A 26,315-nucleotide genomic window follows, 5' to 3' on the forward strand; every position below is an offset into this window, starting at 1 on the left:
ATCATAACTTTTCAGTCCATTAGAGCGAAATACAAAGCTACCGGTGGATATTTATCACTACAGGAAATGAAGCAGTTCACTCAGTTAATTTAGTCAGAGCTAAGATCAAGATATGATAGTGTCACAAGTAGAAGACCATTTCAATGATATTCGTTGCTTAATCAGACACCCACTTATGTGCAAGGTTACCACTGCCGGTGTCCCAGAATTTAGCTTTAAACAGCCATAAATTTCTTCTCAATGGCATTCGTGATATCTGAGTAACTTGTCTATCAGACACGTTTATTAGTAAAGTCAGATGAGTGATTATAATGGAACAAAAATAATTAAGAATGAAAAATTCGAAGGAGAATCATTGCATGAAGATACGTTCTCCATGGAATACGTCAAAACACATAATTTTTTTCAAGTTATAAAACAAATTTGTTGTTGCAAGCTACTTCTTCGTGAGCAGATGCGCATTCATCTGATGCAATAACAATTTACGTGTCGTTTGTCAAGTATGAATACGCTAGCAATCCAAGACCCTCTCCACTATTCTGGAAAAGAAAATTCTGCTATGTCAGCAGTGTTAATATCGAAAGTGCATTTCCACTCTTAGAGAGAAGTTACAGGGCACTGAAGAAACAGTCCCGACGAAAGGAAATAATATATACCCTTTTGAATATTCTGAACTAAATCAGTTCAAGCGCACCAAATCTACATTAAGTTCAGACCAGCAGGTCATACTGAGGATTTACACTTTAGTGTGTGTGTGTGTGTGTGTGTGTGTGTGTGTGTGTGTGTGTGTGTACGCGCGTGTGTTCGTGTGTGTGTTTCAATCCCTGCTGTCAACATTAGGAGGCGGTAGGCGGTTTCTGTTTTTAATTTTTTGTGGATCAGTTGTGCTTTCACTGTCATCAAGGTGTTCAGTTTTCAAATCTCTTTATTTTCAGTGCCATATATGCTCATACGCGGTAATCGGCAGACTTCAGTGTCTGTATGTATTGTACATTATAAAGAATCATCTTGGAGATGATATTTTGTAATTTTCACATATTCTCGTACAATAAACCATTTCGTCATAAATATTGAAAATCAGCACCCTTAAGTGGTGCAGAAGATGCAGCTTCCGTGTAGATACCTGTATGCACATATGAAGACCTTAATTCTCGAACTTTTTCCATAGCAGATCCTCTGTTCTGAGAACCCCATTTTGCAGTATATTATAGAGGATATAATAGCCATACATTCATGTTGCAATATAAGCATATCCGAAAAAAATTATTCACCTTCCACTCTGCGCAGGAAACAACCGTCTGGTAGCCTGTAACCTTGACGACTGGCCTCAACTGGCCGGCCGGAGTGGCCGAGCGACTCTACTCACCTTAGTCTGAAACCGCGCGACCGATACGGTCGCAGGTTCGAATCCTGCATCGGGAATGGATATATGTGATGCCCTTAGGTTAGTTAGGTTTAAGTAGTTCTAGAGGACTGATGACCTCAGCCGTTAAGTCCCATAGTGCTCAGAGCCATTTGAACCATTTGAACTGGCCTTAACTCTGTGAGGCCAACAGTCTACTGGTTCTCTCGGTTTTGTCATATACAGCTGAAGTCACTAATAAATGGATACCATACAGCTACCGCTCTGTGGCTTTGTGGACCTCTGTGTTTCAGTCGTTATTCCGAATTGGCGCATACATTTTCCAAATGTGTAGTCAGAGAGGTTTCCGGGTGTGAAATTCATAAAAAGTGTTCGTAACACAATTTTGGTCTCGAAGTATTATTTCCATGGTTTAACAATAAATTTCACTGTAGTCTACCTCCGTTTACATTTTATTCCATGAACAATTGCGAGCCTAGTTTCAGTGCGGATATCTGGGTAAGACTTGTAATTTGATCTATACATTTCTTAATATGCATTTGTCCATCATGATTCTCGATGGCGCCTACTGGGAGAGGGCCCTTCCACGCCTGTGTGGTCTTAGAAACCCCACGATGTCGCGACGTAAAGGAGCCTGCCTGTGGGCTCCAACTTCTGCACTCTGCCCAATGGGTCCCTCAAACAGAATAATAGTTCAATACAAACAAGTATTTGCATTAACGCATAATATCACTAGGCAAATTTGCGGACCCGAGCTTTATTTTAAACATATCCTTGAACGTATCATTAATTAACCACATGTTTACTCTTTTATATGCGACGACGACGGTACAGAAAAGTTCGTACATTTGACTTTTAAGATTAAATTTTAAAATTTTGCTACACAGAAGTTCTGTACCCTCACAAGTCACCTATGATATAGAGCGATTAAGAGGGTCAGTCGGGGTGTGATTGTGTGCTTGATTGCTCGTCAGACCAAGGACGCATGCGTGAGTAGTCCTTTTAACACAACTGTCGTCATCATGGGAGATGAGCAGCTTTATGTACCGCAGTGAGCAAAGGTCTCTCCAGGAAATTCCCAGCTCCAAATGTCCACTGCAAGTGGCTTACATTTTTAATATGGAAACCGAATGGTATGGCTAACTGATCTCTGAGTCAGTTACGTTATCTCAGTAGGAAGTCACTTTATACTATGCAAGAAACGTTTCAGCTTATTCTGAGGTGACGAGAGTGTTGGGATAGCTGTATGCACATATACACTTGGCGGTAGTATCGCGTTCACAAGCTTTAAGAGGGCAGTGCACTGGCGGAGCTGTCGTTTGAACCAAGGTGATTCATGTGAAAAGGTTTCCGCCGTGATTATGGAGGCACGACGGTAATTGACAGACTTTGAAAGCGGAATAGTAGCTGGAGCTAGGCGCATGGGGCATTGTGTTTCGCGGATCGTTGGGGAATTCAATATTCCGAGATACACTGTGTCAGGAGCGTGCCGAGAATACAAAATTTCATGCAGTACATCTCAGAACAGACAACGCCGTGGCCGGCGGTCTTCACTTAACAACCAAGAGCAGACGCGTTTTTGCAGATGTCAGGGCTAACAGACAAGCGACAATGCGCAGTTACATCAATGTGGGGCGTACGACGAACGTAGCTTTTAGGAAAGTGCGGCGTTAATGGAGTAAGGTACCAGACGACTGACGCCAGTTCCCTCGTTAACAGCAAGACGTCGGCTGTAGCCCTCTCCTGGGCTCGTGACGTACCCTAGACTATTGGGAAATTGTGATCTGGTCAGATAAGTCTCGATCTCAGTTGGTAAGATCTAATGGTGTTATTCGAACGTGGCGCAGCCGCGTATCCATGGACTCAAGTTGTCAACAATGCACTGCGCAAGCCGGTGGCGGCTCCTTAATGGTGTGGGCTCTGTTTACACGGAACGGGATGCGTCCTCTGGTGCTGCTGAACCATTCTCTGGAAATGGTTGTGTTCGGCTACTCGAAGACTGTTTGCAGTCATTCATGACCTTCGTATTCCCATGACACTGCAGGATGTCACCGATCTATGTTTGTTGGCGACTAGTTGGAAGAAGGTTCTCGACAGTTTGGGTGAATGATCTGGACACCCAGATCGCCCGACATGAATCCCAGCAAACAGTTGCGTGACATAATCGTGAGCTCAGTTCGTGCACAAAATCCTCCACCGGCAACAGTTTCTCAATTATAGACGGATATGCCTCAGTATTTGTGCATGGGACTTACAACGACTTATTGGGACCATGCCATATCGAGTTGAGGCACTACATCGGGAAAAAGGTCCGACATGATATTAGAATTTTAGAAGATATTACAAGACTTTCCTCAGCTCTGAATAAAATTTAACGAAACATAGAATTTTGGACTCAGAGGTATTACGAAACTTTTGACAAATAGCTTTTCTCAATAGCATTTTGCCTGTTACACTGCCTTTGCTGTCGCTAGATTCTCCCCATTTTTTGAGGCAATATGAAAATGTACAATTATGGCAGAGTTTCACCCCGTATATGAAATCTATTACGGCCATACAATAGAATTGTGTTTGTATCAGTCCACATCTGTTTTCATAACGAAGTGAACAGAAATATCTTCAGCGGGTTTCATCAGCTCAGAAATGTAGCTTCAATCTGCTTTTCAATGGACCTTTCATGCTCGCTCTGCCTATTCTACGTGCTTTCGGGTGATCGTCATGTAGCTCATCCTTGACCAGAGTCGTGATCTGCAGCCTACGTTTCATAGAAGCGTAATTTACAGTCTATCAATAACCTAGTGTATTCTTCGTTAGATTCGACGTTCTTCCGGATACTTAGTGATGTACTTCTTACACTGGAGTAATTTTCTTCGGAGTGGAGTATGCTTAAGTCAAACCTTGGTAATCCAACGCACATTTTTAAGTTAGGTACCCACCACCACAGGGTTAGGATGATCTGAGGACGAGTAAGAGCTGAATTCTCCATGCGTGTTGCGCTTGCTTTCCATGAAGAGTTGCTCAGCTTTAGAAGTAAATTTCACGGGCCTTCCTGCAGATGGTGAACGTATCAAAGGCTATACTTAGGTGTGCAGGTAAGTCTTTATTTGTGTGCATGTATCTTTATTATTGATAATGTGATATCTATATCGTTAGACTGTTTTGAGGATCAGTATGCTATGAGAAGAAGTCACTGACTGTCTGAATCGCAGATATGGCCTTAAAGCTACAGTCTACCCTTTTTATGAATCAGAAAGAAAGGCAACTATTATGAGAATAAGAGGCGACGAAACTGGAAGGATAATGTTCGGTGTTAAATTACTTGTGTGTACAGAGCACTCCTCCACTCTTTGAAACAGGAAGAAGAAAAGTACCGTTGTTTGCAGAAAAAGATATCGTATTGCTTCATTTTAAATGTTAGCAAGTTCTGAAGTTCATATTTGGGACTACGAGCTGAAAAGGACCCTTAGTCTACGCGTAACGTGTTTGACTAATACTCAAACAGTCTAGTTCCTCCTGTTCGATCCCCATCACTTTTGAATTTAAAATAAATATCTTCAACGATGACGGCCGAGAGTCATCCTTCCAATGGCCTTGCCAATGAGGGTGGTGGAGTGGTGAATGTTTCGAAGGAACCTCATCGCCTTGTGGTGGGAAACTGCCCGGTTAAATCGGAAGAATCAGCAATAGTATATGAAATAACGATGGAGAATATAATGGAAACCACATATTAATGATACACGAAATGTATCTACAGGCCGTTTGGGCTGTAATTGAATAAGCATTGTGATGGTCTCTCCACTGGCAAAAGATTCCGTGTTAGTACCCCACACCCGGATGGTACATCCAACGAGGAGGTAACTATGAGAAGGAGATGGAATAACCAACGAAAATGTAATCTTCTACGATGTGACTCTACGTGTCGTAGTTTGGAATATCAGACGCCTGAGCGTCGTAGGGAAGCAAGAAAACCTGAAAACAGAATGCAAAGACTCAACCTAGGTATACTGGGGCTCAGTGAAGTCAAATGGAAAGGAGATAAAGGTTTGTCTGCAAACATATGTAGAGCAATAACAACACCAGCAGAAAATGGAGTAATGGACCAGCAGAAATTGGAGTAACGGGAATCAGACCCCTCATGAACAGGAAGGTAGGGCACAGAGTGACCTGTCATGGACAGTTCAATGACTGGAGTAGTTCCTTCAGAACTGTCAGGAAACCTACGCCAGTAACAATGGTTTAGGTATACACGTCGAAGACACAACCAAAAGATGGCGAATCGGACAAGGTATATGATGATACAGAACAGCTGATTTGGAGTTTAAAGGGAGGTGATAATCTGTCATGAGTGATTGGAATGCGGTAGTTGAGGAAGAAATATAAGACAGAGTTATGGTAGAATGTGGGACTGGTAGCAGGAATGAAGAGTAGAACAGAAACCCTTTCGCTGTGTGAAGGCACATTTTTAGCCATAGCACGTAAATCTATTTGCTTTAAATCAGAGAACCCTGTTTAATAAAGCATGAAAGTCAATGCAAGTTATCTTGTGCGCGGTCGCATGTGATCGCTGGGGAGACACAGAAAGGATGTCTAGTCTTTTGTTAATTACTTTTTCTGTTATCTGTTCTGGAATGGAGTCGAGGGAGGGCCTCGCGCGTTAGACTGGCCGCTCTAATTTAAACTCTTTAATTTTATAAAAAGTCACTACGTACTGCAGGGCGCCTACTCGCGCATACTAGTAATTATATACGGAAATTTCCACTGCGCATGGACGAGACACCGACGTGCGGACAATCACCATATCACTAGTGATTAATATTGTATTCCCAATGTAAGTACCATAGTTCACTTAAAGTAATTATAGTTATGATTAACGCTATTGTGATTTCATTATTTGTTTAATCCATGATCCTTAAATTTCAACATTATATGTAAACCGTCTTTTCAGTATTTATCTCATTTTAGCACAGAAATAACGTGGCCCACGAAGCTCCTTCTTACGGCGACGAAATTCTCAAAGTATATGTCCGATGCCACCTTATCATGGTTTAAATATATTCACTGATTTTTAAATATTTCCATCCATCTCAATTCAGTTCAACAAAAATTATAAAAAAACCAAAATAGTATAAATAATCATATTTATATATATACAGGGTGAGTCACCTAACGTTACCGCTGAACATATTTCGTAAAGAACATCAAATACTGACGAACCGATTCCACAGACCGAACGTGAGGAGAGGGGCTAGTGTAATTGTTTAATACAAACCATACGAAAATGCACGGAAGTATGTTTTTTAACACAAACCTACGTCTTTTTAAGTGGAACCACGTTAGTTTTGTTAGCACATCTGAACATATAAACAAATACGTAATCAGTGCCGTTTGTTGCATTGTAAAATGTTAATTACATCCGGAGATATTGTAACCTAAAGTTGACGCTTGGGTACCACTCCTCCGCTGTTCGATCGTGTGTATCGGTGAGCACCGAATTACGTATGGATCCAAAGGGAACGGTGATGGACCTTAGGTACATAAGAGACTGGAACAGCACATTACGTCCATATGCTAAACACCTTTTCAATGGCCTTTTTCACTGACGCACATGTACATTACCATGAGGGGTGAGGCACACGTACACTTGTGGTTTCCGTTTTCAATTACGGGGTGGAATAGAGTGTGTCCCGACATCTCAGGCCAATAGATGTTCAATGTGGTGGCCATCATTTGCTGCACATCGAGACGGAATGATAGGTGGCAGCTTAGGATGTATACAGACGTCCATAGCACTGTAGGAAAATACAAGCGGTTGTCATGTATAAGTCCATAGCACCTCGGGAACAGTGTAGCAGGACGTCTATACATGCACACAGCAGCGAAAGGGCTAATTCAGTTCTGACATAAATTTCGGCTGGTAACAGCGAATACATTGTTCAAAAAATTACAAGAGGAGGAGGTGTACTAGGAAAAGGCGTGCAGGCATGGGTAGGTTCCAGCTGGAATACCTTATGGTCAGACATAGATTCTTAAATCATATATTAGGTTGTGGGCCTTATACTGGAGCATATATAGACTCAGATCTTTAGAGGTTATGAGAATTTTCTAGAAAAATCGACATGGAAGGAAGTAGAATTCTGAAGCACTCAGGATGAGATCCGTTTGAAGTTTTCTAATATTGTAACTATTGCTATAACGAATACCACAGTAGACAGTTCAATCTTAGTGGACTACACATCTCTGAAAAGTGCCATCACAGTAGTTAGAAGGGAAATAAAAAGCACGCTTGGGTACCAAAAGGAATATTTAATTTAGCGATACCAGACAGAAGTACAAAGATGTCGAGGCAAAGACAGGAACACAGTATCATTAATCACTTAATAATGAAATAAATAGGATGTGCAGCTAAGCTGAGGCGAACTGGCCACTGCGAGAATGTAAAGAAATCGAGAAAGAAATGATCATCGGAGGGACTCATCCATTATATAGAAAAGTCAAAATAACTTTCGATTAATTTACAGACAGAGGTGACAACATAAAGGGTGGAAATTTGATTGTTAAACGCAGAGCAAAGAGCAGAAATGAGGATATATTACGTTGAAGGTCTGTTTGTGCGGGTGGTCTTGTCTGACGCCGTGACACAAATAGACCTGAGGTATATTATATTAGAGTCAGAGTTTAGAAGACCTTAGCGAGAGTAACGTCCAAATGAGGCAGAAAGGGTAGATAACATCCTCTCGGAATTTAGGAAAACATTATGGAAAGTAGTAACCAATCGACTATTAAGGCTGATGTGTAGAATCTGTAAGACTGCAGACATATCATTAGACTTTCGGACGAATAACAACCAATCTATTTCGAAGATAGAAATGGCAGGTAAGTGCAACAATACAACCAGCTCGCCGGCCGGAGTGGCCAAGCGGCTCTAGGCGCTACAGTCTGGAACCGCTACGGTCGCAGGTTCGAATCCTGCCTCGGGCATGGATGTGTGTGATGTCCTTAGGTTAGTTAGGTTTAAGTAGTTCTAAGTTCTAGGAGACTGATGACCTCAGCAGTTAAGTCCCATAGTGCTCAGAGCCATTTGAACCCTTTGAACAACGAGCTTAACAACACATGTATTCTAATTGCTGACAATAGAGATTAGAGAAGAAGGAAAACGAAAACTGAGGATCTGTGGATCTGCTAGATAGCGAGTAGTTTGCATTTCGGAAAGGTAAGAGGTGGTTCTGACGTTGAAGTCAATGTTAGACACGCGGAAACCAACTTAAGAAATTCCATCACTTTCGTAGGATGTGTTAACCCAGAAAAAGCTCTCTAAAATGTAAAACAGTGCAAGTCTGAGAGAAACAGCAGTAAGTTATATGGATGTACAGATAATACACAATAAGACGTATCAGAAAAAAAAAGAAAACTTTAAGAATCACGGACCTAGAACGAAGTGCTCGGATTAAACAGGGTTTAACAGAGGGGTGCAGTTTATCGCCCCTACTTTTCGATTTATATATCGAAGAAGCAATGACAGAAATAAAAGTAAGATTCAGGAGTGGATTTAAAATTCAAAGGATATCGCTGATTAGATGTGCTAATGACTTGCTATCTTGAAGAAAAGTAAAGAAGAAATACAGGAGCTGTTGAATGAAAGAGTGTAATGAGTAGAGTATGCACTGAGGGAAAACTGGCACTGAGAGTAAAATAAAGAAAGATGAAAGTAATAGAGAGTAGCAGAAATGAAAATAACGAGAAACCCAATATTAAAATTGGTGACCACAAAGTGGACGATGAGAAGCAAAATTACGAAAGTCGGACGTAACGAGGAGGATTTTGGAAACATATTAGCTCGGAAAAAGATGGCATTCCTAGCCAATGGAAATCTATCAGCATCTGTTCTGAGAAATTGCTTTTGGAGCACATTACTGTACTTAAGTGGAAAAGCAGGAACTGAAGAGAATTAGAGCGTTACAGATTTGATGCAATAGAATAACGTGAAAAGTAGGTGGACTGGTATGAGGAGGCTGTCTGCAGAATCGGCGAGGAGACAAACACGTGGAAAACAAGTACAAGTAAAATGGACGGGATGATGTCTTATTTTTAATGCATCCATACCAGTCTGATGCTATTTGCTGTCGGATCCTAAAATCAAAATGTCTCGATATTTAGGCGGTGGACCTGTCTACGATTGTCAGGAGAGACGCTGTCCCATTGCTGAAAAGTGGGACTTAGCACCAGCAGTGTGTCTCCTGATGATGCGGACGGGTGCACTGCAAAAATATCGAGTTATATTAATGTCAAAATGCGGCAACAAACCCGTGGGGACTTTCAGAACTGTTACTCCCGATACGCATATACAGTTGCAGTAATTGCCGTAGTATCTGAGGGAGATGGTAGCAAGGGCTCATCTGAGATTGAGAGATTAGCATTAAAGAGGAATTCGTTGGTAGCCACAGCAAACCAGACACGAAATTTTAAAGAAATAACAGCTGTAGCCTGGAATGATCCCGTAGTTTCACAAATTTACGATTGGTCAATAGAGAAACTCCTGGGAGAGTATCATTTACATTGTTTGATTTTATTGTAATCTCAACATTAAATATTAATAACTGGGACTTACAATACATATATCTTAGCTGTTCAGAAATACAGGAGCTGAGCAGAAGTTGTCGTGTGAGCTAAGATTGTTAATGAATACAAGGTACAATTTCAGACAATGGCTTTAATTCTGAAATAACTTCTTTAAAAATATTACACAGGGACTCTACAGAAGTTCAGCGACTCACGACAGAAAGCTGCAGTCCAAGTTTCTTTTTACTTATGGTGACCAGTTTCGATCAGACTACCTTCACATCAAAGTATCATGTGGTACAGTCACACGGTTTGCAGCACTGACTGATAATCAACTAATACTTAGGCTCAATCATCTATTAAAAGGGAGCAACACGTTCCTTTTTTCTTGAGAAAGGAAGCTAGCATGGAATCAGTTTTCTAGGTCAGAGTAGTATTGTGAAGTCATGAACAACTAGAATTCGAAAGCGTACATCAGTCGCTCTCCCAATGGGAAGAAACAAGTCTCAAAGTCCTCCACGAGTACAGAACTTCGTTTCGAACAATGTAAATTACATCACATACACAACATAAGTCGTTAATTCATCAGGACAGAAAATAAGAAGAAATAGTATGATAGTACATTAGAAAATTGCTCAACGTTTCGAGGTGGCTGGCCTGTATGTGTTTCAACTACACGTTTCTCTTTCTTAGAAAATACTGCTTATGTTGGCGCAGACTGTGACAAAGAGAAAGGCAGTGGATGACGTGCAAGAAGAAACTTGAACTCTAGTCTGTACAGATATTCTATAAGGCGTAATTAAATGAAAAGGTACGAAATGTCGTGAGAAACAAACGGGTAGAAATTTGGGTATGCAAACGTAGCGTTGTCACTTCTGCCTAAAAAAATTCAAAGCTGTGCTCTCAGCAGACGAGGTGATGCTCACTGTCTTTTTTAGCGTCTGAAGTTTATTACCGAATTGTTCGAGCTCAAAAAGACCATTAATAGTGACGTGCACTCTGAGACACTGCGCAGTCCACACAATTCCATCAATAAGAAACGACCTGGGCAGGCCACGGAGTATATAATACTGCTCCACGATGACGCACTTGCAAACGTCTCCGAGGTCATCCCAAAGTGTATTGGCCGAAGTTCAAGTGGCAGTAGCTTGAGCACCCACCCTATAGCATGGCCATACTGCACTGAGATGTCCATTTGCAAATGAACAAAACATCTCAACTGTCTTCTCATGCCCAGGGTGTAAATCAGACATTCTAAATAAATATGAACCTGGCCCTGTAATGCTGCTAATACGAGATGCAGTTAGAAATGATATTGTCACATTACTAGAATACACAAAATAAAAGTGAAAGGTTGGGCTCTATTCTAGAAAGACAAAACAGCTATCCTTTTTTTCACTCTACATATAATTTACCACTGTGCTTTCAGGGGTCAAGTGATATACAACAATCTCGTTCAATTACTTCCAACACTCAATAACTAAATATCTAACTCTTGGACAAATTGAACTGGCGATTATTAAATTCGTTATCTCTACATATAAATTTTTTTATCACAAGCAAGAATGATTAAAAATCTTCATCAGTTAACTTATATCAACAATGGCATAGCTGGTCAATGCACCGAGTTGGTAGAGAATAATGTTACTTTTTAAAACAATGAAAAACTCTCATTTACTCCATGCGAGGGTAGGTTAGTATCCTAGTTTTTGATATTGAATTGTCAGTTTCTTTGTCCACAAAAATTCCTTCAGGAATTATTAACTACCTCTTTGGTATGTGTCGCCATGGTACGTGAAGCGTATCGTCCACATTTCGCAGAAGCAAAGCTCTCAATGCCCTCGCTGTTTTCGACACACCTGTGCGGTCTGCTGTCAGAAGAGAGAGATTTGAGGTCTCAAATTGCTTTTATGTAATGGGGATCACCCCACCTTGTCTGCTCTGCAACGCACAGTTTGGCTTTAGCCAATCGCCATCTCGTTAGAGGTGAATTCTATTTTTCTAGGCAGGTCGCCGCCTAGCCCTGTTAAAATCATCCAGCCACTTACCCTCGGTGTCGGCCATATTTACGTTAAAAGGAACAATGTGTTGTTCTGGCCTTATCCCTTTCTGCACTGAAGCTCGCCATTCTCTTGTTAAGTGGGGTTTTCCAATGCCACTAACCATCTTCTCGGTTCGTCTCCAAAATGCGTTTCACTTTAACTTACATTCGCATTCCCCTGTCCTTGTATTGGTGGATCTTGTTTTGTTACATTTTGGTACATGAGATTACTTCAATTGCTTTTTGTTGGTATAATACAATTATTATTTTCTGAGGATTTTATACTGTATCGTACTATCGTTATGGATCAAGCTAGTGTAGGGTCCTTAAAATGCTTTTTAGTTTGGTTCTGCTAAAAAAAAAAAAGTCTCAAAGGGAAGCGCTTCAACATGGAGGACTGGCTGCTGTCACAATCGCAGGAATTCTGGGAACAGGGAACCGTTCAGATCAGGAAACAGTGGGATAGTTGTGCTCAGGCATCTGGTGATTACCTTTGAATAAAGACTACAATTATACCAACAGTGTTGTTTCCTACCTTTTCGTTTGAATATACCTCATACGTAGACTATTTTAGGGCTCTTTCTTCCAGTAGCATTTCATTGACACTATTTGCTACTGATAATAATGATGGGCAGGTAAGTTTCAGTTCAATGAGGTGCATTTGCGAAAAGAACATTGAAACATAGAACGAGTATTTGGTCAGTTACAATACATTTGTAGGGCTCCTTGAAGCCAGCGAACATACGTGTGAATGACAAGTAGTCAAACCACTAGTTTGTCTGCTGATACTCGTTGCATAGTGCACATCAGTGCAATGAGCGACAGCATTCTGTGGAGTTTCATACGGATTCAGAAACATGAGGCTGGGAAGGCTTTACAGAAAGTCTTGTGCTAAGAGCAGTTTTTGTGACGAAATAACATTTTATGTTTCTAGCATACATCGTTGAAAAATACTGTATTTAATATGTAGTTTAACGACAATACTTATTCTGCATAGTTAACTGTGAGAAAGATGTTTGATTAACGTTTGTATGATAAGCATTTTCCTACGTAACTCTAAGTCAGTACAATTCATACATTTCGATAACTACATGTGGTGTGGAGAAAATCAACCTAAAATAGAATACACATTATTGTTACACCCATTTCACTCTCGCACCTTGGGAAACCTCCACTTTCAAACACATCTGATGCTAATACTGATGAACATTTTTCAGGGATACTTCACCGCTGGATGAAGTTAACACCCCGACTCATATACTCTCAATCATCTGCGGACACACGAGCAATCCCATGAAACTTCCTAGCAGATAAGAACTTGATGCTAGACAGGAATTCAAATCTGACACGTATCCTTTCGTGGGCAATCCTCCTGACGACGGAGCTATCCAGGCATGACTCATAACCTACAGATTTACTCCCGCCAGTAACTTTCACCTAACCTCTAAACTTCACATACGAGAAACGCAAATGTTCATCAAAGGCAAGGTCCTGCGTTCGAGTCCCAATGCAGCACACAATTTTAACCTGACGGGTAGTTTCAATAGATACAAGTCTCCTCTGAGCGAAGTGATAATTCTGTAACGGTTACATGTATGCATATGGTGTCTTTCTCCTACTGTACTACTAAAGATGTAGGATGTATCAGCATTTTTCCCACTGCAGACAACGGCTTAAAATTGAACGACATGTTTTGCATAGGATTTGAATGTGGAAAAGTAGTACATTCAGACTTTAAATGTCTCCCCTATAATGTGCCAGGCTGTGATATTTACTTCACAGTTGTGGCAGTCAAAACATTGCGAAACTATTTCTCTCTGAGCTTAAACAGCATGCTGAGGAAATTGATAAGGTTTACGAAAGATCATTCTGTAGCCGTCACGTTAGGGTATGAATTGTGTTTTCGTAGTTCTGGCATGATCTTTATTAAGGAATGTTACCTGGCAACGAAAAACAAAATGCACAGAATACTACAGTTTCCTTGATAAATTTCGAGGTGTCTCTCAGTCCAAATGCGAGCTCTCTGCATTATGGCATCATATACTTGTTACTGATGATTATAGCACTCAAATCTTACCTTAAGCCGAGATAAATCTGGAAGCGGCCAATGCAGCGGTTGACTTCTTGCCTGTAAGTACTGGAAACAGTTTCTTTTCAAACAGGGTGACCAAAATTTTTACGTAGCTGTTTAGACATTCATGCAGACCTCCCTTCAGACGTGGCTACCAGTTTTAGTTTCTTAGGATCTACCACACAATGATAGAAAATTTAAATTCTTTACATTCTTCGGTGTTTTTTCTTCTCTACGGAAATATGGGAGAGTAGATGACACTCCAAAATTACTCTTCGCGATAGCTACTATGTGGTTTAGGTTGCGGTCAAACAGTGTGTCATTTCGAACATGGAACATTAACTACTCCAGCGACTGTGGCGGGAATTTTTGGGGCGCGTGCAGGACTATCCGTGAAACAAATTAGAACTCTTTGTGATTGTGGCAGAACTACTCTGGTACGAAGGTCGGGCAACACACAATCTGAGGGTGGCAGATTTTTATATTGTGCATAGGTTCAAGCGGAATCTGAATTTCAGGAGTAAAGATATGGAGTTGGAAATTTTAAACGATATAAAGAAGGAGTAATTTGCGAGGGATTTACCTATTAGATGTGTCTATAATAGTGTCTACATTTAAGATTCAATTATCTAGAACGCATCATGTTTCATTAAATTTCCCCTATTGACCAAGATTAAGAAATTATATTAATCTGAAATACAAGATAGCACATGACTACTTTTTGATACAAGTTCTGCAATTAATGAATTACACAATTAAGTTAGACAACGACGGACACAGCTAGCAAAAAATGTAAATGTCGGCCAGCTGTTAGGGAACAACGTTATCAAATAATAAAACAAAATACAACATTTAAAAGGCATACTGTTTTCCGTCTTAGAGGGTAGACTTCCGTGCAAGAAATCTATTCAGGCTGGCATGTGCGGACTGAACATAAATTTCACATATAGTTGTTCCATTCTGATTTCTGAATCACCCATTTCCAGGATCCTGTGTTATTATATATGGATACTGATATGTTCTGCTAATGATTATATAACTGTGATCGGTAGAAATGGTGAGTTGTCGACTCCATGCATTTGACAGATCTCGATATCCATCTAGATCGTCATACGAAGGGAAAAATAGGGGACCGAATGATGAAAGATGAGATACATGGATGTATCTTTGTGTTACATGGTCATGTGCTAAAATATGCCGTAACGTATAATCAGTTCGGAGTAACTTTCATTGTTTCCCATCTACTATATTATTTACAGGATATGTTGATAAATAAGTTTCCAACTTGATGTGACGATAGAGCGTCTTACAATGGAAGGAACAGCATTGTACTCTTTGTACAAGCAGTGTGTACTAAGTGTAAGTGATTTGAATCCCACTAAAAGAAAAAATTAGACCCAATTTTTTGGAAAAGGTTTTCTTTTAACGCGCAGCACAATTAATTCGGACACTTCTTTCACACATCAATCGATTTAAAGGAGACGTGTTTCAATCAACATACAGAAGAAAACGTGTGTTAAAGTACTCTTTTTCAAGTGCGTGTCGTCAGAGTTGTTGAAAACTTGAAGTTTTGCATAAAGACTCACATATATCGGCCAGTAGACATCACTGGCAATACTGAAATAAGATATTAAAGAAGACTGAAGAAAATAATCCCTTTCAAAGCGACTTATGTAGCAGCAGCTGTGACAGGTGGCGGTAGTTACATATCAATGGTTCGACTTAAAAGCGACCTGTTGATGAGTAAAATAAGCATGGTATTGAGAAATGTAAAAAAGTCCCGCTTTCATGTAACTAAATTGATGCATGGTTGTTGGCATTACTTTGTAAATTTAAACAGTTCATTATTTTTGTTACATGTGGATCGTTACTAGAGATGACGTTGATTAACACTTCATACATCCGTGTATAAATCTCGAAGATGGCTCTAATGATGAGAAACAATACTCCAAGGCCATTTCAAGTCAAGCGGTGCTAACGGTTTCATCATCGACCTTCATGATAAGAGGCTGCTTTGTTCAGGGATTCTGAACAGTCACGTGTTAACGCCCTGTCGAGATGATAAAAACATTTCAAGTTTCATACTGTGACATGCTGATCTTCGCTCAGATGAATGGAATTATCTCAGCTTCTGTTCGTCTTACGAAAGTAATTTTCCTCTCTTGATGAAATTATTATCTTGATACAAAGAAACAGGAGTCATTAAGAACGTTAATGTTAACCGAGGTATTACGCATCACTGTTGCATGACGATTAAACGCCGCTCCCAGAGACCACGTGCCACTGCAACGGTCGCCAAGTACTTAATTCCTTTCACAGATTTTCCTCCCTTTTCAAAAATGTTCCATATACAACGCCCTGATATCTATGAACAGGCGTATTTGTGTTATATTCTGTAATGGGATGCAAATGTTACAGCGTCACTTCTGAGTATTACTGCCGCCTGTACAAGTACCTCCCGTTTTTTCCAATACGGAATTTGGAGTGTGGGATAAGTCTTAATGAAAAGGATTTAGGGAGGATATCTAATCGGATCAATGATTATTTCCATAGAGCACTAACTGGTTAAGTCTGCTGTGGGTTCCCTGTACAGTAGAAGCTTTGTGGTCGACAGCTAGCGCGACGTCTTTTTATAGTTATCAAAGACATTGAGTTATGTCACGCAAAGAAGTCTCTTGTTAAATTGTCTCTTTCCACATCATTACGAAGTGTCGCATTCATGATCTATGGAACGAGAATTAAGCTAATTTAATCATTTGTGTTTTAGTTAAGTATATAAAGGTTACTAAGTGAAATTCATGAAAATGAAAATGTTAGTTTGTTTTCATTATACTTATAGCTTAGTTTTGGAAAGTTTTCCCTTAAAGGAGTCAGTGGCTGTTTAGATGAACCTTTAAGAATTGTTGAAATTTATGCTGAGGGCAGTCTCCTATTCTTCACATAGCTTCTATTAGACTATAGTACTGGCTACTCTTTGAGTTCAGTACGAAAAGCCTTTCACTGTCAGCTAACAACTGTCTCCCCACTGATAGCAAAGTTACCTCAGAATCAGTCACGTGTAATCAGTATGTTTTTCCTATGGCTTTCAATCAAAAGACTGCCTTGACGCATTTCTCCATGCTAGTCTATCTTGTGGAAACCTCTTCATCTCTTAAAACAACTGCAACCTAAATAAATTACAATTTCATTATTCCATCCAAGCTTTTTTCTTCCTCTACGACTTTTATCTCCAAACTTCCCTTCATTACCGAAGTGACATTCCCTCGAAACCTCAGGATCCGTCCCTTCTGTTAGACTAATTGGACCGTAAATTTCGCTTTTCTCCAGTTCGATTCAGTACTTTCTCCATAGCTAATCAAACTATTCACACAATCTACAGCATTCTTCTGTAGCACCGTATTTCAAACCCTTTTATTTTCTTCTTGTGTGAACATCTTACCGTCCCCGTTTCACTTCTCTACATACCTACATTCCAGAAAAATACCTTCAAAAACCTTCTTAACATTTACATATATTAGGAACGAAAAGATGGCCTAAGCAGACTGTAATCTATTTATTGCCCGTGCTAGCAACTACTTTCAACCACCACTCATTCTGAATCACCTGAAATACATCGGCAAACGTGGTAACTTTGGGTTATACATTGTCTGTTTACGTGAAAGACCTCGTGTACAAATACGCATCTCTGAAAAAGTTACTTAACTATCACAGGCCTCGTGCTTCACATCAATTTTGATTAAAGAGCCACTACATATTCAAAGGCACACATCGCTTTCATGTGCCTGTGTAGCACAGATAGAATTCATCAGTGCGCTAGATCACGTCCATTGATAACACACACAGAACGCAGCCATAACATAACACAGGGCATAGTTGCTTTGGTGTATCCAAAGATGCTGAGAACTGTTTCTATGGATAGTCGACAGTATTATGTACGGCGGTAGCGCAATATTTACTGACACGTTTTGTTTGTTACATCAACCGTTTAAGCAAAGCACCGGGACATAAACTGATAGCGTACGTCGTACATTAACAAAATATTTGTCTAGTACGCATTATATTCACTATATATTAGAGTCTGAAAAGGTATCCTCTAGTGATTATGTTGGTAAGATTACTTGATTATTACAATACATATGAAGAGTATGCAGTAGTTGACGTAAGGCTTGACTACATCATTGAAGCCGTCAACAGCCTTAGTTCGAGGTAAATGTTGGGCGTAGTTATACGGGGTGAGTCACTAATTATGGCCACCTAGAATAACTCCGAAAGTTTTATAGTAGCTGAAACGTTTGTGGGACAAATGTGGTGTGGAACAGCGGGGACCATAATATGAGCATGATTTTTTGTTGCTAGGTAGGTTCGCGTCAGAGATATGAAGACCAACTTATTTTTTTAAACTGGGATGCATATTGTTTCGTAACCTGCATCCATTCATGTCAATTGTGCATTCCGAAAGACTTGGACTATTCCAGCAGGACAGTGCGACATCCCACAGGTCCAGAATTACTACAGAGTGGCTCCAGGAACATTCTTGAGTTTAAATATTTCCACTGGCCACAAAACTCACCAGACTGGAATAGTATTGAGAATATCTGTGATGTCTTCCAACGTGCTGTCCAGAAGAGGTCTCCGCCCCTGCGTACTCTTCTGGATTTATGGACAGCCGTGCAGGATCATGGTGTCAGTTCCCTCCAGCAATACTTCAGACATTAGTCGCGTCCATGCCACGTCGTGCTGCGGCACTTCCGAGTGTTCACGGTGGCACTACAGGATAACAGGCAGATGTACCATTTTCTTTGGCTCTTCAGTGTATCTCGGCCTGTCGTGTGTACTTATTTCTCTACTATCTTCCGTGAAGGTACTCATAACTGGCTCGCCCTACCGGCATAGGAAGTGAACGAGAATACTTAACAGTCAATCGTCACGGCTTGCTCCGTAGGTAGCGGATTGATTTACCGTCGAAATATTAGCAGAAGTCAGAAATGAATGATCGTATGTTATTCACGCCGGGAGTCTCCACCTGGAGAAGTTTGGTCTCCGACCTGTCACACTGGCCGATTTGTGTTTTGGTAATGATGGAATGGTGATGAGCACAATACAGTACCCAGTCCCCGAGCGGAGAAAATCTCCGATCCGGACGGGAACTGAAACCACTGCATAGCAGTGGAACGTCTGTGAACTGAGTGAAGGGGCGGACTACCAATAGACAGAATTTGGTTGCAGCTGAATTCCGGCAGTTTTATTGAACAAGACATATAGGGCATTAAACTCTCAGATAGGATGCTCCTACTTATGAAATAGTAATTTTCTGCATTAAATTAACCTCATTACTTTCACACAAGATCTGTAGAAGAATAAGTATAGCAGTAAGCGTTCTGTACTGCTGTTTGCTGATTCTCTGACGTCACTAAGGAATAGATTCTGCCTCAAGAACATCCTTCACACTTGAGGCTCACGCATTTATGCGATGTATTTATGGTAGGCCTCAGTTTTCATTGAATTAATGAACTGTAAGTTGCTGTTCTGTTACTCTACATCTACTACACCTACATGGATACTCTGCAAATCACATGTAAGTGCCTGTCAAAGGGTTCATCGATCTCCTTCCCAATTCTCTATCATTCCAATCTCGTATGGCGCCCGGAAAGAATAAATACCTATATATTTCCGTACTAGCTCCTATTTCCCCTATTGTAGAGTGGTGATCGTTACTTCCTATGTAGGTCGGTGACAACAAAATATTTTCGCATTCAGAGGAGAAAGTTGGTGATTGGAATTTCGTCAGAAGATTCCATCGCAACGAAAACCGCCTTTCTATTAATGATGTCCAGCGCAAATCCTGTATCATTTCTGTGACACACTCTCCCATATTTCGTGATAGCTCAAAATGTACTGTCTTTCTTATTGCTAGGATATTACTACTACGTTCTGTACTTGCACAATTACCTCTGACATCATTATTGTTCTTGCTGTTGCATAACCGACGAACACTGAAAGGAGGCAGAGGTTGAGAATAGTTGTTGTAAAGCTTAGCGTCCCTTCTGTCAAAAGGTGTTATCATCAACAGTGCCAAATGACTACATAGCGTGTTACACTCTGACATACTGTATTCGACCAGACTAGTAACAGGAAACAAATTGCAATATTAGTGTGCCCGTTACTACTGCCGTGTTTGAGTTCCCTTATTTGTATGATGCCACATTGCATTTTTTTAATAAACAAGATATGCATGTACCCTCAACATTCTGATGAGATCTACTTTTCATGCAAGTAATTGTGTTATATTCGCCATAGTTCCCACGTTACAGTGTTACTTGGTGAAGATGCGAGATAATATAAAACAATTTATAACACACAACACAACGGGTCCAGCGCCAGAGTGAGCTATGCACGTACCATGGATAAATGTATTTCTGTTTACAAACAGTGGGCATCATTCATCTACATCATCCACAGCAAACTGTCTATGAGAGATGAACAAACACTAAGCAGACAGACACTGTCTAACAATCTCGTTAAGCGCATAAGTTTTTGAGGACTTATTCTACATCTCCATTGTGAAAGAAACGCTTTCATCATACGCAAAAAGTAATTTCTCATGGCCTGTGTCGAAATTAAGTTTGCCCTGTATCGTGTACCTAAGCTTTGGCTTATCTCACTAAGTGAAGTACCTTGACACTCAAATTTTCAGGGTCAGAGATTAAGCTCTAGTGGGATGACGAAACTTATTTTGTGCTGTGTATGTGCTCATCAAAAAGTATATAAGGTGCTGGGATGGACCTCTGGGCAGTCACAGACCATCACGATGCAGCGCCTCGCTCTCTTCCCGGTGTGCCTGCTGGGTTCTGCCCTGGCACTGCCCTCCCAGGCCTTTCTGGGAAGGAACGCTTCAGGCCGCATCATTGAGGGGACCAACGCGGACATCGCCGACTACCCATGGCAGGTGTCCTTCCAGAAGTTGGGTTCGCACAACTGTGGAGCGTCCATCATCGGCTCCAGCTGGGTCCTGACGGCGGCCCACTGCGTGGACGGCCTCAGTCTCACATGGATGAGTCTCCGGGTCGGCAGCTCAATCCGAGAGAGCGGAGGCTCCGTCCTGCAGGCCTCTTCTGGCTTCCAGAATGAGATTTTCACTCTGCAGCGGAGTGTGCGCTGATATTAAACTTCCTGCCAGATTAAAACTGTGTGCCCGACCAAGACTCGAACACGGGACCTTTGCCTTTCGCGGGCAAGTGCTCTACCATCTGAGTTACCGAAGCACGACTCACGCCCGGTCCTCACAGCTTTACTTCTGCCAGTATCTCGTTTTCTACCCTACAAAGTGTACAGAAGTTCTCCTGCAAAGCTTACAGAACTATCACTCCTGAAAGATAGGATACTGCGGAGACATGGCGTAGCCACAGCCTGGGGGAGGTTTGCAGAATGAGATTTTCACTCTGCAGCGGAGTGTGCGCTGATCTGAAACTTCCTGGCAGTTTAAAACTGTGTGCCCGACCGAGACTCGAACTCGGGACCTTTGCCTTTCGCTGGTATGCGGTACAATACACCTTTAACGTTTTTCCACTTGCAGAATTGGCTACTAAGAGTGAATGTTTCAGATGAGCGACAGTAATATTGACCTTTTCTTTCCAATAAATTAAAAGTAATACGATAAGTAACTTAGAAAAATCGAATAGACACAAGAGTCTTTTGAGGTAATCGACAACCTTTTCTCAAGTACAAACAACGGTAAACGAAACTTAAAGAGGAAAACTAGTTACAGCGATGTTTTTTCACTTTTCGTCTTTGATAGTTAAGTTACTACGAATGAGAAGAAGAGATTCGACTTTGCTCATGTGTAAAACTGATCGTATTTTTTTAGTACTAAATCAGTGACACTAAAATGACGTATGGAAGCAGAGCCGAATGCTTATACAATCCTTATTGTTCTGTCGATCTTCCAAAAAACGGAAAATTTTGGACGTACGTTTCCAGTAAGAAGGCACTATTGCTAATAAAGCAATGCTGCTTGAAGCGCTGCAAAAGCCCCATGTTTTAGTAGACGCCACTGTGTGGGTAACAGAACATCACACATGCCAAAACTAATTTGTTCGTCAGTGGGATATGAATTACTTCAATTATACCTATTTTTCGCTATTCAGACAGGTTTTGTAAAAAATAACCGAGTACCACCACTGTGCCGATTCTGACATAGTTACCCGCGTAGTCCAGGGAGTATCATAGGATTATTCATTGTTCTAGCTACGGAAGGGCCACTTCCCTTTACGTAAGCGATAGGTCTGTCGTTCAGTGAAAAGAGCATGCAATTGTGAACCATTAATGAAATTTTTCACCGCATCTGATAGCATTGTTTTTAGGATGTTATGTGGTTGAAACAATGTCTTGAATAATCACACAGTAAATCGAGAATGCTCGAAACCTAATCTGAAAGTAGACATGTCTTTTAAACCACTTTCGCAGATACGAAGAGGGACAGGTCGACTCAACAATTCTTCTCGAATGTTATCTCTCTCGTCTTACGAGTAGACTTGTTTCGAAGCACGGTCTTAAACAAGACACGGGAAGTGATGTTTCAGTCAACAAAATACGTAACAGTGCGTGCACATAATAGTAAGTCTTTACGCAACGTGTCCACATCTGTTGTTCCTGATCATTCACCTCTTTTTATACACTCAGTTAACTCAAGCACTATTATATCTTAGGGGTATTAGCACTTTCTGCTGTATGCTTGGAAATATTTTGGAACGGGGTACACAGCATTTGCAGATATTCTGGCGTACGTCGCTCTAATGGCGTGAAATGTTTGAAGTAAAGACAAGCAGCCTCATCTTAGGTAGTTATATAATACGATAATGCTATGGCACACATATTTATTAGTAACCAGACGAGCACACTCTGAAAGCGTTTCTCGTCATCATGTCACCTTTCTGTAATACACTCACACGGACGGAGAGGTAAACTGTAAGCTGCCACCTGACCACTTGCCAGGGGCGTAAAGTACAATCCATAGCACATACATTCCGGGAAATGGAAAAAAGAACACATTGACACCGGTGTGTCAGACCCACCATACTTGCTCCGGACACTGCGAGAGGGCTGTACAAGCAATGATCACACGCACGGCACAGCCGACACACCAGGAACCGCGGTGTTGGCCGTCGAATGGCGCTAGCTGCGCAGCATTTGTGCACCGCCGCCGTCAGTGTCAGTCAGTTTGCCGTGGCATACGGAGCTCCATCGCAGTCTTTAACACTGGTAGCATGCCGCGACAGCGTGGACGTGAACCGTATGTGCAGTTGACGGACTTTGAGCGAGGGCGTATAGTGGGCATGCGGGAGGCCGGGTGGACCGACCGCCGAATTGCTCAACACGTGGGGCGTGAGGTCTCCACAGTACATCGATGTGGTCGCCAGTGGTCGGCGGAAGGTACACGTGCCCGTCGACCTGGGACCGGACCGCAGCGACGCACGGATGCACGCCAAGACCATAGGATCCTACGCAGTGCCGTAGGGGACCGCACCGCCACTTCCCAGCAAATTAGGGACACTGTTGCTCCTGGGGTATCGGCGAGGACCATTCGCAACCGCCTCCATGAACCTGGGCTACGGTCCCGCACACCGTTAGGCCGTCTTCCGCTCACGCCCCAACATCGTGCAGCCCGCCTCCAGTGGTGTCGCGACAGGCGTGAATGGAGGGACGAATGGAGACGTGTCGTCTTCAGCGATGAGAGTCGCTTCTGCCTTGGTGCCAATGATGGTCGTATGCGTGTTTGGCGCCGTGCAGGTGAGCGCCACAATCAGGACTGCATACGACCGAGGCACACAGGGCCACCACCCGGCATCATGGTGTGGGGAGCGATCTCCTACACTGGCCGTACACCACTGGTGATCGTCGAGGGGACACTGAATAGTGCACGGTACATCCAAACCGTCATCGAACCCATCGTTCTGCCATTCCTAGACCGGCAAGGGACTTGCTGTTCCAACAGGACAATGCACGTCTGCATGTATCCCGTGCCACATAACGTGCTCTAGAAGGTGTAAGTCAACTACCCTGGCCAGCAAGATCTCCGGATCTGTCCCCCATTGAGCATGTTTGGGACTGGATGAAGCGTCGTCTCACGCGGTCTGCACGTCCAGCACGAACGCTGGTCCAACTGAGGCGCGAGGTGGAAATGGCATGGCAAGCCGTTCCACAGGACTACATCCAGCATCTCTACGATCGTCTCCATGGGAGAATAGCAGCCTGCATTGCTGCGAAAGGTGGATATACACTGTACTAGTGCCGACATTGTGCATGCTCTGTTGCCTGTGTCTATGTGCCTGTGGTTCTGTCAGTGTGATCATGTGATGTATCTGACCCCAGGAATGTGTCAATAAAGTTTCCCCTTCCTGGGACAATGAATTCACGGTGTTCTTATTTCAATTTCCAGGAGTGTAACAAAGAAGATGCACGTTTTTCACTAATGGGCTAAATACCTTATGAACGGAACATTCGACATTTGTATCATCTGTATGGATGACTATTCATTACTTATGAGTTAGTCTTTCCCTTTCCGGTTACTTGACGTTCACTATTTCCTTTCCAAACCACGCATGGCTCTGTCACGGATCTTCTACAATAAGGAAAAAATGAAATATACGAATTTGTAAATCAGTCTCAACGTAAACTCTCCTAAAAATGCCACCTCATCTCTCAGCAAGGCACTGCCCCTAATTGACGCTCATGCATCGTTGTTGCGCAACTGTTGTCAGAGCTACCACCGGCCTGTAGCGAACAGATGACGGCACGCAGCGGACGGGCTGTTAGGTGACGTGACAGAATCGTTTCCTCTGAGAATGTTGTAGTCCTGTACGCAGCAGTGTAAAGGCTGTGGACTGGTACTCCGGGAAAGTTTCTAGTAAAGTCCCAACCTTAGTCCCAATCTCGTGTCCACACTGCCTCCGCAGTAGGAGACTAGTGAGGTCTCTGTGAGTTTGGCAGGTATCCGGTTCGCTTCTGGGCAGCAACGCTCAGGCGGTGGTCCTGTCCTCTGACGGCTACGATCCGGCAGGTGGTCTGGCGGTGACGGTGACCGGCTGGGGAGACACCAGGGCTGGGGGACCTGCAGCCGCCAACCTCCAGAAGGTCGACATCAGCATCGTGGACCGCAACGCCTGCAGACGCATCTTCGCCAAAACTAACACTGTGACCGACCGCATGGTGTGTGCTGGTGAGGCCGGCCAGAGCGTCTGCAACGGAGACTCTGGCGGCCCCCTGGTCAGCGGAAACACCCAGGTGGGCATCGTCTCCTGGGGATAGAGGACCTGCGAGTCTGCACCCGGAGTCTACGCCAACGTTGGCAACCTGCGCTCCTGGATTCGCTCCGCAGTTGGTATCTAAATTCAGCAGGCCCTCAGCTGACCTGCCTTTCTGGCTCCATAAAATATTTTTGTTTAATGGATGACTATGTAATATAAAATAAAAATAAACTGTACTACTGACGTTAGTTCATTCCTTACTGAAATGCAAATTAATGACTTCCATTTAGAGCTTTTAACATTGCATCGCGTCAGTAATCGTGAATAATTTAAAGATTATAAAGAATCCGCATCGATTGCATTTAGTTGACGACATCGTCCAGCAAAGCCTTTCTGGATCAGTTCAACCAAAATCAACAATACAACTTATAAGCGAGTGTCATATGTTACATATGATTATACAAGATGAAAATGAGAACGATCATGTCAAATTCAGCTGCAATTAAAGCTTGTACTTTGTTAGCCTCTGATTCCACCAAAAACACTAGACCAGGTAAAATTTAGAAGTTTTGACAAACATTCTTAATTTCTGAATTTCCGATCTGTCCAAAAAGTTCTACCTTTCAACTGGCTGCGTGCATACCTCTTTGATATAATTCCAATGTCAGTGACAATGAAGGAAGTGCTTCGAGGTTCGCATATATATCCAGAAATATTTCTCATACGTACAAACACACACACGCACACACACACACACACACACACACACACACACACACACACACTCACACAAACGCTCAAACACGCTTACACTGAGGTGACAGAAGTCGTAGGAAATTCCTCATATTGTGTCGGACCTCCTTTTGCCCTGCGTGGGACAGCAACTCGTCGAACAAGTCGTTTGGAGTCCTCTGCTGCCACTATAGCCGTCCGTAATTTAGTGCATGATCTGACTTCTCAATTATGCCCCTAAATGTTCTGCTGGATTAATGTCGGGCGATATGGGTGGACAAATCATTCTCTCGAATTTTCTAGAATGTT

The 26,315-nt window shown here is 42.1% G+C and overlaps 1 protein-coding gene across 1 annotated transcript; it reads left to right on the forward strand.

Annotated features, from left to right (window-relative positions):
- The first annotated feature begins 20,749 nt into the window (after positions 1-20,749).
- LOC126101432 (trypsin alpha-4-like) lies at positions 20,750-25,335 on the forward strand. The gene is made up of 2 exons (XM_049912091.1): positions 20,750-21,136; positions 25,018-25,335. Exons 1-2 carry the CDS (start codon positions 20,750-20,752, stop codon positions 25,333-25,335), a joined length of 705 nt encoding a protein of 234 aa, XP_049768048.1.
- Positions 25,336-26,315: the final 980 nt, after the last annotated feature.

The sequence above is a fragment of the Schistocerca cancellata genome, chromosome 9, assembly GCF_023864275.1.
Source record: "Schistocerca cancellata isolate TAMUIC-IGC-003103 chromosome 9, iqSchCanc2.1, whole genome shotgun sequence".
Taxonomy (NCBI): domain Eukaryota; kingdom Metazoa; phylum Arthropoda; class Insecta; order Orthoptera; family Acrididae; genus Schistocerca; species Schistocerca cancellata.

Bases quoted from the DNA above. Each gene is read 5' to 3' on its own strand.
- LOC126101432 (XM_049912091.1), top strand. From the start codon at position 20,750: ATGACGAAACTTATTTTGTGCTGTGTATGTGCTCATCAAAAAGTATAT. The intron at 21,137-25,017 runs GCCTCTTCTGGC...TGAGTTTGGCAG, and splicing joins GCGGAGGCTCCGTCCTGCAG to GTATCCGGTTCGCTTCTGGG.